Source organism: Podarcis melisellensis, assembly GCF_964234715.1.
Source record: "Podarcis melisellensis genome assembly, chromosome: 5".
NCBI classification, from domain to species: domain Eukaryota; kingdom Metazoa; phylum Chordata; class Lepidosauria; order Squamata; family Lacertidae; genus Podarcis; species Podarcis melisellensis.
In genome coordinates, this window is record NC_138537.1 from 39,782,426 (window position 1) to 39,802,402 (window position 19,977).

Sequence of the window (19,977 nt, forward strand, 5' to 3'; positions counted from 1 at the left end):
CAATGGATGGAGTGCGAGGAGGATACACAGTAAAAGAGAATATCAGGGGCATGCAGCTACGGCGGGATGACGCTGCCAATGGCGCTGAAGTGGTCAGTCAGGCGCAGCCAACTAGGATGCTGACGTCATTAACCTGCGACTCCAGGGTGGAAGGTCCCTCCTGACGCTATACGACCGGGACCAACGGAGCGCCTGCGGGAAGTTGCCGTGGGGCTGGATGGGGGCTGCGGCCCGGGGGAAGAATGGCGAAGGGGCCCTGCAGAGGAGGGAAGCTCCGCGGCTGCGCCATTCCTCCTCAGTAGCTGGCGGTGAGCTCTTCGCCCGTCCCTCTCCCGCCGACCGCCCCAGTCGGCTCAGGGTAGCTGGACGCCTCCCTTTCCCCTCCATGCTTTCCCCATCCCGCCGCCTTCTGGTGCTTCCTGTTCGCTTTTCCCTTTCTCTCTTTTCCTTGAACCGACCGCCGCGCCCGCTTGATTCATTTTCTCTTCTGCTGGCTGCTTGTTTCTTAGGGCTCGTCGTTTCGCTTTCATAGAGCCCCTCGCAGGGGGGAGAAGGTGTTGCCAGGCCGGCGACTCAACTCTTGAGGAGGCTGAGAAGGCAAGATGTCTTCTGGACTCAGGGCAGCGAGCCTCCCCGCCTGGAAGCGGCACATACTGGACGAATTGAGGCGACGGGACCGGCTGCAGAGACAGGCCTTTGAAGAGATTATCTTGCAGTGTAAGTAAAGGTTTTGGTGGCTGCTTGAAAGTCTCCAGCTTAGCCCCAACAGCATACATTGTTCAAAACTGACTGCCAACCAAATGATTGTGTGTGAGAGGCCATAGTGTGTGAGGAAGGTTATTTTTGCGGGATTGTAAACAACTTGTCGTCTGGGTGAAAGTCTTTTGAAATTTTCTTAGTCAGATTGAAGTAGCCAGCCCTGTTTTAATGGCCTTATATTTATAAGAGCATGTATGCAAAACGTTGCTTTTATAATGTTGTTTTCCGGTGCAAAGGTTAAAGTAAGTAAAACATTATTATCCTATTGCTGGATTGTAAAACTGGTGGTTTCTTTTGTTTTTAACTGAACTCCTTCTCATTAGATAACAAGCTCCTGGAGAAGTCAGATTTCCATTCAGTGCTGGCTGACAAGCTACAAGTGGAAAAATATGACTTGCCAAGCCGGCATGAGATCAGGTACTTGCTGAATCAGTACAAGTGATGGTTACTGTGTCTGGTGTTGTTCCCTTTCCACCAACGATGGCTATTTGTCATAATGGCTATGTACTGCTTTCAGTATTAGTGAGAGAGTGCTGTTGCATGCATGTCCTTCTAGGGCTTCCCCATAGACCTCCGGCTGATCACACTGAATGCAGAATGCTGGAATTGATGGGTGTTTGGTCTGATGCAGCAAGGCTTTCATGTTCTTAATATATGAATACCGTATTTTTCGCACCATAGGACGCACTTTTCACCCTCCAAAAATGATGGGGAAATGTGTGTGCATCCTATGGTGCGAATGCAGGCTTTCGCTGAAGCCTGGAGAGTGAGAGGGGTCGGTGCGCACCAACCCCTCACGCTCTCCAGGCTTCGCACACCTCCCCGCAAGCAGCGGGAGCCCAGTGCTGGGCTCCCGCTGCTTGCGGAGAGTTGCCTGCATGCTGAAGCCTGTGCGCGCTGAGCTCAGCACGCCCAGGCTTCGCGGACCTCTCCGCAAGCAGCGGGAGCGCTCCTGCTGCTTGCGGAGACTTGCCTGCATGCTGAAGCCTGTTCGCGCTCAGCTCAGCGCGCCCAGGCTTCGCGGACCTCTCCGCAAGCAGCGGGAGCGCTCCCGCTGCTTGCGGAGACTTGCCTGTTTGGGGGCTGGGGTCGGGGGAAGCTCGAGCTTCCCCCGCCCCAGCCCCGCGCCTGGGGGGGGAAAATAATTTTCCCCTTTATTTCCCCCCCCAAATAAAAATTGGGTGCGCCCTATGGTCCGGTGCGCCCTATGGTGCGAAAAATACGGTATATTTTAGCTTTCTTGTATAGCAGTTATTAAAACTACAGTCATACCTCGTGTTGAAGTTGCTTCAGCTTGAGCGTTTTTGGGTTGCGCTCCGCAGCAACCCAGAAGTAACGGAGTACATTACTTCCGGGTTTCACCACTTGCGCATGCGCAGACGCTCAAAATGACGTCATGCGCAGAAGCAGCGAATCATGACGCGCGGATGCAGGTTGCGTTCCCTTCAGGATGTGAACGGGGCTCAGGAACAGATCCCGTTCACATCCAGAGGTACCACTGTACTGTTAAGAACTGCTATAATGCTTATTGTCTGTACATATTTTCTTGGATGTAACTCCTCAATACCATTGGGCTTACTCCCAACGAAGGGTACATATTATTTATTATCCAGTGATAGAAATGATACGCTAAATGTGTTGGTAATACTAGGTTTTTGAAAAGTTTAGCTAGTATGATTTTGAGCCATATAGGATATCTATAGGGTATGAAGAGAGAATGGATGTTCACTATATCTGCAGAAACTGCGGGCATTTATCTTGGAGATCAATTCACCCATAGCTAAAATGGTCAACAAAGTACATAAAATCACTGGTGTACCGAACAGGAAAAAAAAGAAAATCTTGATATGGAGATACGGTGCTCTGCTTATGTAATCTAAGTTCTACATTGAAACATTAATTTTACTCTTTTAAATGAAGTGAAATATGTTAAATATAGGAATAGCCATATGAAACAAAAAGTTTGATAGAAAAATGGATTGTGGCAATTGGATAAAAAGTAGTTTGAAATGCTTTGTGAATTAAAAACTGAGAATTTTTCTTTTCTCATCCTCTGGGAAATTCCAGTCCAGGACATGATGGTGCAAGGAATGATTCTCACATGCAAGAAATAGCCCAGCTTAGAATTAAGCATCAAGAAGAGCTGACAGAGCTGCACAAGAAGCGTGGCGAGGTTAGGAGCACCCATTGTATCCATGTGTAACATTTCAATACTGTTCTTTTGCAGTGGTACCAGAGTAATTATAGGCTTACTGTGGGATTCAGAAGTTTGAAAACTTAACTTCTGTACAGTAGAACCTCGGTTTTCAAACGTAATCCATTCCGGAAGACCATTTGACTTCCGAAACGTTCTAAAACTGAAAGCGGAAGCCTCAGTTCAATAGGGAAACTCAAAACGGAAGCCACGTCAGACGTTTGGGTTCCAAAAAACATTCAAAACCAAAGCATTTACTTCCGGGTATTTGGTGTTCGAGAGCCAAAGCATTCGAAAACGGAGCTGTTTGAAAACCAAGGTTTGACTGTATACTAATATTGTAACATTGGTTAATAATGACGCAGGTATCTCTTCAAGGAAAAACAATAAAGACACTTAGGTTGTATTCAGCTAACTTTTACTCAGAGTAGACCCATTGAAATCAACAGACCTAAGTCATAGTTATAACTTTTGGTAAATGTACTCTAAGTAAAAATTAGTTAAATGCAACTCTTTGGGTCTAGCAAATATTCCATATGTTTTCAAAGACTAGAGTAAATATTTGTAATAAATGTTTTAATAAATATTTAATAAATAATAGTACGATTTCAGCATGCATGAAATGTTATGCTAAGTTGGCAGGTGTATGTATGCTTGGGTGTTCAGGAAAAAAATGAAACACTGAGGTTAGAGGAAAATCAAACACAAAAAGTAGAATGTATTAATAGTTGTTTTTCCTCAGTAACATAGTTTCCTTCACAGCTGGCCCAGTCTGTGATTGACCTGAAAAACCAAATACAACAGAAGGACAGTGAGATGCAAACGAATAATACAAAGTGAGTAGAACCCATTTACTACTAACAGAATTTGATTTTGGTGCTGGATGCCAATTTTTGGTTGAATTCTCATTATAACTGAGTGTCTTTGCCCACTTTAGGCTGGTGCCCGTGCTCTGCCCTTTCCCGGGGAAGCCAGACCTGGCTGTGGTAACACATGCCTTGGTTACACTGGATTATTGCAAAGTGCTTTACATATGGCTACTGTTAAGAGTATTCAGATGCTTCAGTAGTCCAGAATGTGGCAGCAAGGAGGCTGGTGGGTGGGTGCCCTTGGTATCTTACTACACCTGCCTTGCATAGCCGGCACTTGCTCCCATTTTGCTTCTGGACTTAATTAAAAGTGTTGGTGACTACTTTTAGGGCCTTAAATGTCTTGGGTCCATCATAAGTGAAGGGACTGACTTATTTTGTACTCACCTGCCTGTTGTCTAAGAACAGGTGAAGAAGCCCTTATTTATATCCCACATCAGAAGCACGGTTTGTAATAATGTCAGAGGGTTTTCTCAGTGGCCACACCAACTTTGTGGAGCATTTTGCCCTCGTGAAATTTGGATGCCCACCTCTCCTGCTATCACTGGTGGGTGAATATCTTTTTATTCTGACATGTTTTTGCCCTGACAGGTAGCTGGTGGCTTTTTTGAATACTGTGCTTTGTCTGTCTGCCTGCCTGTTTTTATTTCCTTCGGTTTTGTTATACTATTTAAGCGATCTTTAAGTGTAGTGAGCTACCTGAGTCATGTTTAAGCATTAGCCTGGGGTAAAGTAAAGGTAAAGGGACCCCTGACTATTAGGTCCAGTCATGACTGACTCTGGGGTTGCCGCGCTCATCTCGCTTTATTGGCCGAGGGAGCTGGCTTACAGCTTCCGGGTCATGTGGCCAGCATGACTAAGCCACTTCTGGCAAACCAGAGCAGCGCACAGAAACTCTGTTTACCTTCCCGCCTTATCTACTTGCACTTTGACGTGTTTTTGAACTGCTAGGTTGGTAGGAGCAGGGACCAAGCAATGGGCACTCACCCCATTGTGGGGATTCGAACCGCCCACCTTCTGATTGGCAAGTCCTAGGCTCTGTGGTTTAACCCACAGTGCCACCTAAATAATAAATATATGGGTTGCCTCTCTTAAAGGATTGTAGAATATTTGCAGAAGATATCTGAACTAGAGACAGAGTGCCAGGACCTGCGGAACAAGCTACAAGATCTTGAAAGAGCCAATCAGACTCTTAAGGATGAGTATGATGCACTCCAGATTACCTTTACTGCCCTTGAGGAAAAACTGAGAAAAACTACGGAAGATAACCAAGAGCTGGTAACACGCTGGATGGCAGAGAAAGCTCAAGAAGCTAATCGGCTCAATGCAGAAAATGAGAAAGATTCCAGGTATGATACCAGCAAGTTAAAACCTTTGAGTTGAGCTTAAATATGCAATAAAAGCCCCTCCCCAAAATTTATTTTCCCCAAATGTTATCCCCATCTTTTCTGGGTGAACATAGAAACTCTGTGTCTCTGTGAGTAGATCTCAGTATTTTTTCCAGTAATCCTGGCCACTTAACGACTCAGTGCATCCTGGCGAAGGGCATTTTTTGAGATTGAAGTTGATCTGAATGTAGAGCAATTTAAGAATGGTTTATGTAATACAGCTTGTATCTGTTCAATTGCTCCTCGCTAGCCTTATTTGCATGCATGCTTGTAATGCTAATCTTGTCTCCTGAGTGAAAGCATTAGGTGAAGTTTGGAGCTGGGTACCATCTGATGACTCCCAGTTGTATTTCTTTGTGCCATCTGAGTCAGGGAAGGCTATGTGATTACTGAATTGATGTCTGGGCACTGTAATGGGATGGAGGTGGGGCAACAAACTGAGACTGAATCCTTGTCGGTTGGTGATTCTCATGTCCCAGAATTGGGCAGGTGACCTTCTGAAAATGGGATTGAACTCTACCTGAAAGAGCAAGTGTGTAAGTTGGGTGCATCCTTGGTTCTAGCTATGTCACTGGCGGTACATGTGGTTTCAGTTGCTTGGAGTACTTTTTATTTGTTTACTTAAACAATTTCTATGACACTTAACTACAAACATCTTGAGTGGTACACAAAGATACAATGCAAAAAATTGTGAACATCGGCTAAGCCTCCTTTGGGAGAGAATTCGAAAGGCAGTAGAAGTCAATATGACATAGAGATATTTATTGAAGCACTTCTTGGTGATTGTGCTGAACTCAGTAAGATGGTTGGGATTTCAGCCTCTGATTATTGGACCCTTGATATTTTTGAATCATTTGCACACTCCTTCAGAGAATGTCAGCCAGTGACAGGATTTCCTAGCATTTCTGTTTTCCCTCATAGAAGACGGCAAGCCAAGCTTCAGAAGGAACTAGCAGAAGCTGCAAAAGAGCCGCTGCCAATTGAACAGTAAGTCTTCCCTCACCTCATTCTTCCCTAATGTCTACATGTGCCAGTCCTAGGAAGCAGACACAGACCCCACAATGAACATTACTGGTCTGTTCAAGCTTTGAATGTTCTTCATTAAATTTTGACTATAGCATTCTGCACTTTGAAGTGTGCGGTCAAGTGGGGGGAAAGGGTCTTAATTTTACCTGTAAGAGAACGGAGGAATGCAAATTAAGCTCACAACTTTTAAGTTGGCAGTGTTGCATTACTTGATTGTAGAAATGGATGAGATAGATAAGAGATGGGAAGGGTTTCCCTGTGAGATCAGGAAACTGGAGGTCCCTGCATTGTGAGCATTAGGGAATGCAGTTGGGGACCAGCCAAAAAAGGAAGCCGGTGAGCTGTTACTGTGGTGCGTCCCCTCCTTCAGCAGCCTCTTTGGAAACAAGAAATTTTCCACTACATCATGGGTTCCTAACCTGTGGTCCATGCACACCTCTGAACCCCCAGCCAACCATTCTGGGCTATCCTTGGCTTGCTGATTTGAGAGAATTCACAAGGCAGTGGTTGGGAAGACACCTCAAGCTTCCACTTCAAATTCAATTTCCTACTTTCCTGGAAAGTAACAAGCTGCTGTTAGTTTATACTTACTACAGGTTTTTTAAAAAAAACAATAACCTACAATCAAAAATATTTTAAAATATTGATCTAAATTACTAGTATGTGAAAGCTGATCAGTTCTGTGCTTGAGGTTACATCGACTTAGAGTCCAAATTTGCTTTCTCTCATTTTCTTTTATTATCCCTGGAGTGCACAAAAATCACACTTTGTAAAATGTAAACAATGTATGTGGGCTCAGCTTGAATTTCAAAGGCAAAATTTGACTAAAAAGAATGGGTAGAATTCCACCTTACTTAGATGCTCAAGGCAACTTAGGTTTGGATTGGGCAAAACCAACAGTAAAAATACTCAAAAAATCAACAGGTAATAAAAACAAAAAAGCAAATAAAACATCAGTGGCAAAACTCTCCTTACTTTTAGGCTAATTAATTCCTTAGTGCGCATAAAGAAGGTGTCTGTAAAAGTGCACTTTCCCTTTAGCCATATAAGGAAGCAAGCTTATGAATTCTGTTGAGAGGGCAGGGAGTTGCTTAGCCCAAATGCCTGAATGTCCTTCAACTCTCAAATGATTCAAAAAAGGCACGGTCCTGTCCTCCAGGGATGACGATATTGAAGTGCTGGCGGATGAAACCTCTGACCCTGCTGATGAGACATCTCCGGTGCGTGCTGTCAATCGAACAGCCAGGTAAGAAGAATGAGGATAAAATAATGGATCCCCCACCCTGACCCACAAGAAGCTAACAAAGAATTCCAAGGGTGGGGGGAGGAATTGCACATATCCTTAATGGTGTAGCAGTTTGAGAACTGCTGCTATTGTATCCTGAAAAGGAAAATACTTTTGAGAGAGTTGTTATTTCCAATATGGATGTATTTGTGATTTCTTGGCTAACAAATGCCAGCATCTGAGGAAGCAATGAATGTACTTGAGTATATCTCCTATGCAGTCCCTGTTGGGTTGGAGTTCTGTGTTTCCATTCATTTCATTGGGGAAACGTCCTGTGAACTATTCCCATACCATTCAAAATGTCAGTAGTTATGAAGCCCTGTGAAGTATCAGAATTGTTTTTAGTATGAGTGACCTCTCACTTTTCCACAGAACCTTTTTTAGCTAGGGAGATCTCCTTTTTTTTTAACAATATCATTATACTTTAATGGAAGTACCTAAACATTAGGAAGAACTTCCTGACAGTAAGAGCTGTTTGACAGTGGAATTTGCTGCCAAGGAGTGTGGTGGAGTCTCCTTCTTTGGAGGTCTTTAAACAGAGGCTTGACAACCATATGTCAGGAGTGCTCTGATGGTGTTTCCTGCTTGGCAGGGGGTTGGACTCGATGGCCCTTGTGGTCTCTTCCAACTCTGATTCTATGATTCAAAGTATCCCAGAACTACCATTTCCTGACTTGTATGTTCTCCCAGGAAAACAGAGTGTGAGCAGCTGCTGCCTTGTTTTCCACAAATTCCCTTTGCCATGCTGGTTGTTGTTCCTGGAACTGGAGGGAGCACTGCAGCGCTAATGCAAGGGAGGCCAAGAGCTGGCAGTATGGTCAGGTCTGTGGTCCTGTTCCAATGAAGAGGAGGCATGTTGTGGAGCTGTTGCAGACAGTTCTTCTCTTGACTGAAAGGACCATGGCACAGCTACCTAAATTGGCTCTCACAGCTTTGGAGAGCTGCAATTAACCCATCACTCTGTGTCTGGGTGTGGCAAAGCCCTGTAGTAGTGGCAGCAACTGCAGGTGGAAGGGAAGCAGGAAGCAGACTGGCTTTAAGTATTTGGAAGACTGATAGACAGAGAGAGTGATGGAGACAGACCTTTATCTCCCCCACCCTTAGTGGGCCAAAGTTCTTATCACAATTTTTAATTTAAAAATAAAAATATATCCTTTTCTTATGAAGCTACTCTTTCAGTTTCATATTCGGCTATGAAAATATTTCTTTATAAGCTCCTCTTGTGGATCATAACCACCTGATTGCTTTATCTCTGAAAACTTATTTCTTAATACAAATTCTTAATTTTATTCTCAAAGTCTAAATGGCTTAAACCTCTGTAAGGAGCCTCCTCTTCCTGCTGTTAGGCCAACATGAATTGCGCTCAATTCATAATTGGTGATGCAAGCATTTTTATTTCTTCAGTTCCAACGTGGTGACTTTTTTGACTGTCCTGAATTTGAATTTCCTGCTTGAAGTTGGGGTTCGAGGAGAGATGCTCTCCTTGTTGCATGCTGTGGGCTATGTGTGTTTTTGATCTCTGCTTGAACAACAAGATTTAAATCTGTCCTCCCCTCCTCTTTAGTAAGCGACACTCCCAGCCAGCTGGAGGCCTTCTGGACTCTATCACTAATATATTTGGGTAGGTTAGAATACATTCGCCTCTTTTGTTACATATCAGTACAATATGCACCGATATTCCAGTGATGCAAGGATTGCAAACAGTTGTCCTTATTTCAGCCTTTTTTTCTAGCTTCTGCCTCCCCGCCCCCTTTTTTTCTTTGGTTTTCAACTTCCTGTTCCTTACATCTGCTGTGTGCTGACCTCTGATCTTTCCCTCCAGTCTGTCTGAGTCTCCCCTTTTGGGACATCACTCTTCTGATACTGCCAGGTGAAAATTCGCTTGAAATTATTCACACTTAATCCAGCATGTGAGTGAGGGATGTTGAAGTAACTGCCTTGTTTTGATGTTGTTAACTGTAGCAGTGAAAAGACTTCCCCGTTAAAAGGTGCACTTTACCCTCTTAGATGAGGGCTGGGTTAAAAGCAAGAGCAATATTAATTGTAAGTTAACTGTAGTTGCAATGACTGTGCTGTGGCCTTTCATTGTAGTCCTTCCTGCACTGAGCTGAGCATCTGTGTCTAGGTGTAGAAATGCAATGTGAGCTTTAGACTGAGGAGTAGATACCTTTGCAATTCAGTGGGATTTACTTTATATGGGAGAAAAATAAACATTTCTTTAAAATAAATTGAAAAGCTGCAGGAACTTGTCTTAGCAGTGATCTTTGAATTGATTAGTTTTAACTCAGGACTCCATAAGGCTGCTGTAATGTTGGTGCGTCCTTCCCCAGGCCAACAGCAACCTCAAGTTACCATGCCATCCATCAGGTCCACGGGAGAAGCCAGTTGCAAAGATTAGAGCAGCCAGGGGAATCCCAACCATGCAAAGCCATTTCTGTGGGTGTAACCACCCAACTGCTGTTATACCTGAATCGGGCTGAAGTCTCTCTGCCCCTTCCCTCCCATTCTTACCCTATTGTGTAGTCGGGATCATCTCCCTGCCTATAATTTGAAGACAGAGCTGGTTCCCACCTGTGCCTAACTATATGCATTGGTTGTGCCCTTTCTCAGGAGACGCTCTTTATCCTCATGCCCTACCCCTCAAGATAACGTGGAGGCACACCCAGGCGCAAGCAAAGAGGTGCGAGTCCCTACCACCGCTCTGTGTGTCTTTGTAAGTATATTTGAGAGACATTATCTTTAGATGTAGAACTTGGTAGCTTAACTTCTAGGTGAATCTGTTTTTGTTTACTGATGGCATCATTATGTCATTGTAGCCATTTATGCAGATGTCCCTCTCTCGCTTTCACATCTTCACTTGCAGTGGTGAGTGTCCTACCATCCGCTGGTGAGCCCGACCTGTTCCAGCCTGCCTTCTCGCAACTTTGGAGCAGCAGAAGTGGGAGGGAATCCCTGACCCCTCCCCAGCTCCAAGATTGGGAGGAAGGCTAGAGGTTAACCTGGCTGCTGTGCAAAACAGGCCTGGAGTCTAGGAGAGGAGCCAAGTGATTGCCCATGGCAGAGGGAGAAGCAGGGTCCTGATGCCCACAATATTTGGCTTGGCTGACAAGGGCAGCCCAAAATTGGGCCCCTGTTTTAGAGTTTTGTAAAACAAGTCACAAACTCGTTCATTAATAGATGTTTTGCTGAGGTCAGTGATGATGTCATAAATCTCTGATTGCACTGGTGAATTGCACACCCGCTACTTTCTCAGCTCCCAGCAGCTTTATGCTTTCTATCTCTCATCCACACTTTAGTAATGCTGTGAGGTGTTATGAGGCTGCTGACAATATGCGGATAAAGTCAGTGCATGCTGCCAAAGTGTAAGCGGCTTGGTGCCGACTGCTATCTGACAAAGTGAGCCAAGGAGCCGGTAGTTTTGGGATGTGTCTTAATGTGCATGATCTTTAGTTTTCAAGCTGAGACCTCGTGATTGTGAATGGTGAGAGGAGAAATACGTTCCATCTAGAATATAATGGGCAGGAGTCCCCTAACCATCTTAGTTGGTTGAGAGACCACAGCCATTGTTCTAGGGATGTTTATTCTAGAGATCTGGTTGTTATATATGCTTGGTTTCATGTAGCTGAAATCAAACAGGAAAATAGTAGTTTTGACAAATGATCCACTTGGTGTTACACTGTGTGAGTGTGGGTCATGCTTCAAGCTTGCAGTATCTCTTGTAGACTGGAGTGTCTTTTGATACCACCTATAACTGTTGATGTCCTGTTTCTTTTCCACCCCCCTAGGATGCACACGATGGGGAGGTGAATGCGGTGCAGTTCAGCCCTGGCTCCCGGTTACTGGCAACAGGAGGCTTGGACCGGAGAGTCAAACTCTGGGAAATTTGTGGAGGTAAGTTCCTTAAATAGGTACAGATGAGCTTCCTCCTAAGACTGATTCCATAGTTGACATCTTCAAAATAATTGTGAAGATCTGCAGCTACAGTGCAGAACATTTGAAAGAGCCATTCTCATATGGTGACTAGGATGTTGGGTTTGGATGTAGGAAACTCATCTTCAACTCCCCACTCAGCTATGATGATAAATGTCTTCTCCAGAACTGTTCGCTACTCAGAGAAGAGAGAACTCATAATTCCAGTGGGACAGTATTTGCTTTGGATGAAAGAGGTTCCAGGTTTGGTCCCAAACATTTCTAGTGAAAAGGCTACATACAGTTGTATGTCAGTGATCCTGAAATATCAGATCTGTGGGTTTTCATTATGGTGTTGCTTTTTTCAAATACTTTCCTTCAATATCTGTATAACAACATCAGAAATCATCCCAAAGTATCCCTCCATAATGATTCATGACTTGATAAATTGATTTATTGTGATGGTTTGATATTTTTCTGGGCCATTTTATTGTGTATTTTTGTTGCACCCTGCCCTGACATTTCTTTGAATGAAGAACCAGTTTTAAATCCTCTTAGAAAATAATGAAATGAAATAAATACATGTTGCTCTTGCTTTTGGCTGAATGAAATAGACATGGGTTCAATCTTTTTCCTGCCTCCTAACTCTTGTTTCTTTTTTCTTGCACCACAGAAAAGTGTGAACTTAAAGGCTCTCTATCTGGCAGTAATGCAGGGATTACAAGCATAGAGTTTGATAGTGCGGTGAGTATTTATTATAGCCCTTTTTTTTGCAACTGTTTCCCACCGCACTTCCCAAACCATGTCTCTGAAATAAGCACAAAATAGATAAGGGAGGAAATGACACAATCGTCCAGAAATAGGTACAAAATTAGAGCCATTTAAGCACTGATTAATACTGTCCTTTTCGTAAGATTGACTTGCTTATGACTTTTGTATATAACATGCACTGATTTTTTGCCAAGGTATGAAATGTCACAGTTTCATAACTCGTGAGGCACATGGCATACGTCTCTGCTTCTTTTGATATCTAACAGTGTTTTGCTGAGGTCAGTGATGAACAGTAAAAGGTCTGATTTGCCCAGTGGTTTTGCCTCCTTTACCATCGCAGCTCCCAGCATTTTCGCTTCCATCATACTCTAGACATGCTATGATTGGGAGAGTATTTGCTGATAAATAGAGATACGTTCAGTTTGTGTTACTCTAGAGCACTGGGTAGACGTGACTGACATTGCTATCCAACATAAACAGATAATGGAGTTTTTGAGGTATTGGAGCCACTTTATGGGTATATGATCTCAATTTTTTAGCTGAGACCTCTTTTGCAGCAAAACATCTTTCTCAAGAGCTCTTGTCAAGTTATCAGCTGCGGCAGGAAGAAAGTGGGAGAAGGAATGGGGTGGGGTGGGGCACTAAGTGTGAAAAGATTGAGCAGTGGTAGACGAGTAAAGAAAATTGGGTGAGAGGTTCTTTAACTTCAGGTAAGAAGGTGAAACAGAAAGCAGCTTAAAGACAACAATAAGGGTACTCACTGTCTCAGCATCGAAAGAGAGGACAGGAAGAGACCTAATAGGAGGTCAAGAAGAAGTAGCAGGATGCAGCAGTGATCTGAAATAAGCTGGTGACAGACAGATACAATATTCCTTTGATGCAGATGACCATGCAGGTAGTAGTGGTAGTCTAGAAAACTAGCAGGTAGTCTAGAAAACATTGCTACAACAATGAAAGGACCAGGTGCCCTCCAGTTGGTGGTGGACCAGCATGGACAGTTGGTTAGGTCGCCTGGAAGTTGTAGTCCATACAACATCTGCAAGACCAGAGGTTCCCCATCCTTGTTCTAGAAGAAGAAAGATCATATTGAAAGAGTTTAAAATTGTGTTTCCCCAGGGTTCTTATTTATTAGCCGCTTCAAATGACTTTGCCAGTAGGATCTGGACTGTGGATGATCATCGGTTACGGGTGAGTATCTTTTCCCCACAGGTGTGGCATGTATGCCTGCTTCTCACTTGTCTTCTAAATATCAAAAAGTGTTAGAAATTTGTAGGGATGTGCTGCAGGATTTTAACTGCAGCTCTTGACACCTTTCAAAATTGAGTGGCTCGTTAATCTCTTTTCTTCTTTTACTTACAAAGAGCTCTTACAGTTAACCTGGCATATGCAGATTGCTGATACAGATAGAATGTACTGTTTGAGAGATCAGCAAACGAGAAGAGGGTCTGAAGGAGAACCTTCCTGAGAAATTTTTATACTTTGCAGAATTTTGCTTAACATTAATATTAAAACACTGCTGAAGAATGATATTGGCTTTGGTGGAAGCAGACCAATTCTAGGTTGGTGAACAGATAAAAGTAGCGTATTTCTCCTTTGCATTTTGAAGTTGGTCTTTGTAAGCATAAAGACACATTTCACGTTCATCTCTTTCACTCTCTAGTTTGCTCCCTCTCTGCCATGCAGATGGTCCAGCTTCCAGCAACTCCAGTTCAAAATCTTCTAGGGTAGGATAGCTGCAATAGCCTCCACTGTTAGTTGGAGTTGACAGTAGACTAGAGGCTCAAAGGGACCCAGTAGAAGGAGCTTCATTTTACTGTAAATACTAATATGTGTGAACTGGGGGGGGGGAGGCCTCAAGATTCTAGGAATTGCTTCCCTGAAAGACTGTGACTCTATGCTAGAGCACCTGCCTTGCATGCAGAAGGGCCTGAGTTCCATCCCCAGCAAGTCCTGGGAGGGCTGGAGAAGTTTCTTGCTTGAAACCCTGGAATGCTGCAGCTAGTCAGTGTAGACAGTACTATGCTAGATAGACGAATGGTCTGACTTGGTATAAGGCAGTTCCCTATGGATCAGACAAAAGTCTAGTTAGACTAGTATTCCATCTCCAAAGATGGCCAGCCATATATCTCTGGGAAGCAGGACAAAGTGGTGAAAGCCATCTCCTGTTGCATATCCCTGGCACCAGGTAATTTGGGATATACTCCCACTGAATGCTGAGTTTCCATTTAGCAACCATGGCTCATAGGCCCACCCTCTATGGTTGCTGACACCTTACCCAGCTAAGAGATGCGGATGCGGTCTGCTATACAGCAGGTGCTTGGCAAATCAGCACTTGGCACACCAAACTAGGATTGTTTAGATCTCAAACCGTGTTTGAGTCTGGGTAACATTATCAGTGTTCTGTGCTTGCTAAATGGTTGGATGGCATGGCTCGAGAGAGCAACTGTTGCCAAGCCTTTTCACTAATAGGATGTCAATCTCTTTCTAGCACACGCTCACGGGGCACAGTGGAAAAGTCTTGTCGGCCAAATTCCTATTGGACAATGCGCGCATTGTATCTGGGAGTCACGACAGAACCCTCAAACTGTGGGACCTGCGCAGCAAAGTCTGTAAGGAAGCTATTCCACGTATACAATAGCAGTTCCCTTGTTTTTTGTGTGTCTCGCATGTGTTGAAGGGCACAAGAGCAAAACTTTTATTGACTTGTTATTTCTCAAAAGTGTACAAGCTTGGTACTGATGACCCTTCTATTAAGATTTTGATATCTACTTGGAATCAAAACTAGTTTGTTCTACCATGTTGTATTACCATAATGCTCAGCAAGAGGGCACCACATCATCATTCTGCTTGAGATTCTTGTGACAGCGTGAGGTTGCTCACAACGTCTTTGGAGCTACTTTGCTTGTGATTAGAGGGGTTAACTTATGGGGCTGGCATTCTTACTGGTCAGTCACAGTTCTAGTGAAATTGGATTAAGACAATAATTGTGTTTGGTGCATGAGTGATGGGTTCAACTGTTTTTTTGCTGAGAGAAGAGTATGGTTGGAGTGTGGGGGTTATAGTTGTTGTTGTCTTCTTTTTTTAAGGTATAAAAACAGTGTTTGCTGGCTCCAGCTGCAATGATCTGGTCTGCACAGAACAGTGTGTGATGAGTGGACACTTCGACAAGAAAATTCGCTTTTGGGATATTAGGTAAGTTTGAGATGGAGGATGCGCTGGGGTAAGGGGACATTGAAAAGGCCCTCTGACTTAGCTTTGGTTCATTTGTAACGGGCAGTGTGATCAGTGAAGTTCCGCTGCTTCCAGGGCATGGGAGATTCCTTGAGCTGTGATTTATGCAGATAGTTCAGACTGCACAGTTCCCTGCAGGATGTTGCACAGCTGTGTCTGAGTTGTTATTAATGCATGAAAAGGAGGTGATAATTTTTATTGAAAACAACATGAGCTAGGGAAGGAACCCTTGGAAAATAGATGAGTTTTTTTTTGGAATTCTCCAAGAAAATTCATAGATGCTGAGCCAATTCTGAATCAAACTGATATGAGCTCACCTACCACTACGTAAAATACTCCTCTGCCTTTAAATTCTTGCTCACATGCTTGGAAAAACTAATTCTGTTTCAGACTGCAAGTGGTACAGCACAGAATTTAACTAATCCTGTGTATAGCATGTGAACCATGATATCTGGTTTCCATCCCTTATTATAGTATGCTGCTGCTAACTAGCGAGGCTTTGCATTCTCATATGCCTGGGTGCACCGAGCAAAGTATTCTTAAAAGAAATGCTAACTCTTGTCACCTTTTTTTTAGAACTGAGTGTGTGGTACGGGAAATGGAGTTGCTTGGTAGGATTACAGCTCTAGATCTCAACCCAGAGAGAACAGAACTCCTCACCTGTTCACGAGATGACCTGTTGAAGATTATTGATCTCAGAGTCAGTGCTGTCAAACAGACTTTCAGGTGAGTACTGCTTTACAAGTGGGTTGTGGAGTTATAAGCCTGCTGTATGTGTAGTGTTGCTACTAGGACTGCAGGGTTAGCCATGATGATAACTGGCAAAGGTAGTAAGTAGGCTAGTCTGGTCCTGGAAAAACCTCTATTTTGTACATCTCATACTAATATAGAAGCTTGTTAAATCCAGGAGGGATCCAGGTTTGTGTATCTAAGGGGTGCTGTGAGGAGTTCCCTTGTTGTTGGGTTATTCATATTTGGGTCTGTAGAGATGAAATGTCAATTATTTCATAGCTGCCCTAAAAGTAAAATGTGAAAGATAGAGTTTTATTTACCCTTTTTTTTTCCTTCCAGTGCTCAAGGGTTTAAATGCGGGTCTGATTGGAACAGAGCTGTATTCAGGTAAGCAGCAGTGTTAGTTTAACTACAGGGCACTTGAGAGGGATGTGTGATACTTTCCATTTTATGCACTCAAGATCCTGAGTAATCCTCTTTATTAAAAGTAATGTTGCATTTCATGTCCAAGTAACCAGAGTTCCAAAATAATTTCTTATTCTAAGAATTAAGTTATCCAGTTTTAGCTTCAGAACTTTAACATCCTTGTGTGAATGTTATTATTTTTGCACATGCTGCTTACTGGGTTCTGCATAGTGAAAGATCTGATCAATGGGTGGTGGTGGTGGTGGTGATTGTTGTTGTTGTTGTTGTTTATTTGCACCCCACCCATCTGACAGGGTTGCCCCAGCCACTCTGGGCAGCTTCTAGCATATATAAAAACATAATAAAACTTATTAGCAAAAGTGGAGAGATGAACTTGGTACACTCCCTTCAAGGTAGATAAGGAGTTCTGTGCTTGTATGAAGCTTTGGTCTCAAGATTCTGTTCCCACCGATTAGTAAGAAGAGATTTTAGGTTGAGTGTCTCATTAAACTGGACTACTTTTCCTGAAAAAAAAAAAAATGAATTCTAGAGCCCCTAAGCTAGCTTGCAGTACTGGTGAGTGGAGCACACTCTTTATGCTGCTCTAGACAAGAAGAAAGTAATTTAGCATCAACTCTATATTGCATTGCAACTAAATGTGTGCTTTCCCCCACTTCCCCAAGCTGACAGAAGGGGTGTCCCCATCATTCTATTCCTTTATGACACTTTGCCACCTGGCTAGACAAGCAGCTGTTCTACCATAGTCACATTGCTGGGTGGAATTTTGGAAATAGTGCAGATTAATTGCCAAATATCTGCAACATGGGTACCTTGCCACCTTTCATCTACTGCAGTTTGTGTTGAATAATTTGTGTTGACACCACTACTATAGTCCTTTCTGACTCTCTGAAGAGAGTCTGTTTAGTTTATGACTTCAAAGCTCTAGTTTAAACTATGGCTATTGTGCTGCATTTCTGGGAGGCTTTGGTGGGTGAGCTTACATAGTGATTTTGCGTTATGAGCACAATATAAATCAGTGGTGGAGGCCAGTATCTTGACAAAAAGGTAAATAAATGAATCTTTTTCTGCTCTTTCCCTGAACCAAACTCATGATTCTTCAGCCCTGATGGAAATTATGTGGCGGCTGGCTCAGCAGACGGGTCACTCTATATTTGGAATGTGCTTACTGGGAAAGTGGAGAGGGTACTCTCCAAGCATCACAGGTGAGGCAAGATGATGCTGTCAGAATGCCAGAGATCTTGTGTGATGGTGAGGTAGTTACATAGAAGCCTGTAAGCTGAAGTTTAACACTCCCTCAATGATTGGTTTAATGACTAAGGCAACAGTCCTAACCCCACTTACCTGGAAGTAAGCCTCATTTAATTCAGTAGGGCTTAAATCTGAGTAGACTTGGTTAGGATCACCCCATAATTCAATGTATCATTGGTATGCATTGAGATTAAGAAATGACATCCGAGCATACTTGAGTGGCTCAACTAAGTTGCAGCACACGCTTTAAAAAATGAATCAACTGAGACTGAATAGCACTTTTTTTTCCCTTTAACCTGGACTCTGAGTGTATTCCGCAATCTAATAAACTGATTTCATGCTTCGTTTCAGCAACTCAATCAATGCTGTGGCATGGTCACCATCTGGAGCCCATGTGGTCAGTGTGGACAAAGGAAACAAGGCTGTGCTGTGGTCTGAATTTTGACGTGAAAGCACAAAAACCAGCATGCCAAAAACCTGCATGGGAGGGCAGTGGTCCGCATCTGTCTGGACAGGGCAGAAGTCCAGTGTCTAACTTCAGGCAAAAGTCTTTTGCTAAACACAAAAGTTTGGGTCTGGGAAAGAGCTGCTGATGCATCAGCCAAGGAAGAAAACCCCTTCCCATCGAAAGTACGTTGCTAGCATTCAACCTCCGTCAAGGATTGACTTCATTGGGTGGAGTCATTTAAGATGTATCATCTCTGCATTGGAAAGAGTTTCCACACCAGACAGCAGTGCCAAACAATTCCTTAATTTCCAGTGGCACTTCAAGCTCTGGAGTGTTCTAGCAGAGTTCCTGTTTGTCCTGATGTTATGCATGTGCTGTCACCTGTGTTCTCTTCTGTGGGCTGGCTTAGGATGCGATGTGAAGGATCCTGAAACATAGGAAGGGTGGGGGCTCTGCTGTAATCTCATATGACCAAGCCCATGACATTGGCAGTTGCGTCGAGGGAGACACTAGCATTTACTAAATCACAGCGCCCTGTATCATTATAACTTGCCATTGAGGGAATTGTCTGTTCTAGGGTTGTTGTTTTTTCAGAGATGCTGCATCCTCCAAAGGCTTTCCAGGTGGCAGTGGAACGGAAGCATTTTAATGTGACCCAGTTTGTATTGGGTTTTAATTGTGAGCTAGAATGATAAGCGCTGCTGCTGTGATGAAGAATGTACAACTAGCAAGACTTCAGCACCAAAACCAAATACACGGTTACTTCTGCTGTCCTCCTTGTATTGGAGCCTCTTGAGTGCAGAGGAGCAAAGGTGGGGGGATAGAGCCCTGAATGTAAATGTCCTGGTGCTGGCAAATTCAGATCACTTGCCACTGAGAAAATGTGCAATATTCTTCCTGTGTTCGAGCTCTCTCTCTCTCTCTCTTTCTCTCTCTTCTCTGCCACGGAGCAGGGTGGTTGGCTTGTGCCCCTCGGCATTCAAATGCACAATATGGTTTGGGGAGGGGCTAGCTTGTGGCACTGAACATTGATGCAGCCAAACACTTTTTCCACATCCAGTGGGCTGTGAGACAAGCCACCAGCATTTAATTGCCTTTTAATTTGCACTTTATAATTTTGCTTCCTTCCTAAGCTTGTTTTTGTAGGGAAGTATTTGTATTGAATGGCAGAGGTGAGCAGGAATTATTCATGTCCGGGGGTTTTGCCAGGGGACCCCTCATGTTTTGACAACTTCTGCAGAGGAAAACAGGACACGGGACAAAGATCTTATTTATTGTATTAATCCGCCCACTAGTACTTGACCGGTTATAAATAAACCTGTGTCCTGCTTCTAAATCCACGCTGCTTTCCCTTTCTTCTGTTATCCACTTTGGGCAGGGGAAGTGTAGAAAAGTGTCTGAACAGATGGCAGAAGGCTTTCTCTTAAATAGTATAATGTGGTGGGAAGTAGGAAGCTATTTACATGTGGGCTCTGCTTGTTGCTGCTGACCGTTGTGTCTTGCTGCTGTTGGAAGGTGGTGGAGGCAGAAGAAGGGATGACTCAGGTAATTTTCACCTGAACTTAACAGCCTAGCTAAGCATTCTACCCAGGAATCTGTTTGTAAAGAGGTCAAATGAGTTTTTCGTTTAATACTGCAAAGGGGGGAGTTCACATCACAGCCTGCAGAGGTTTAGCATCCTTTCAGTGTAG

At 43.6% G+C, this 19,977-nt stretch overlaps 1 protein-coding gene across 5 annotated transcripts; it reads left to right on the forward strand.

Annotated features, from left to right (window-relative positions):
- Nucleotides 1–149: 149 nt before the first annotated feature.
- Nucleotides 150–19,626, forward strand: ATG16L1 (autophagy related 16 like 1). 5 transcript variants are annotated; one of them, XM_081912449.1, is made up of 20 exons: nt 150–358; nt 510–717; nt 1,083–1,176; nt 2,827–2,932; nt 3,716–3,789; nt 4,920–5,171; nt 6,132–6,197; nt 7,396–7,482; nt 9,086–9,142; nt 9,344–9,391; nt 10,132–10,234; nt 11,307–11,412; nt 12,104–12,174; nt 13,318–13,389; nt 14,690–14,810; nt 15,288–15,393; nt 16,009–16,158; nt 16,504–16,551; nt 17,691–17,792; nt 18,190–19,626. In XM_081912449.1, exons 2-20 carry the CDS (start codon nt 603–605, stop codon nt 18,281–18,283), a joined length of 1,872 nt encoding a protein of 623 aa, XP_081768575.1. In that variant the 5' UTR covers nt 150–358; nt 510–602; the 3' UTR covers nt 18,284–19,626. The 5 variants fall into 5 exon arrangements, with proteins under 5 accessions (XP_081768575.1, XP_081768574.1, XP_081768577.1 ...); XM_081912448.1 differs by having other exon boundaries at nt 150–308; XM_081912451.1 differs by lacking the exon at nt 9,086–9,142 and having other exon boundaries at nt 150–308.
- Nucleotides 19,627–19,977: the final 351 nt, after the last annotated feature.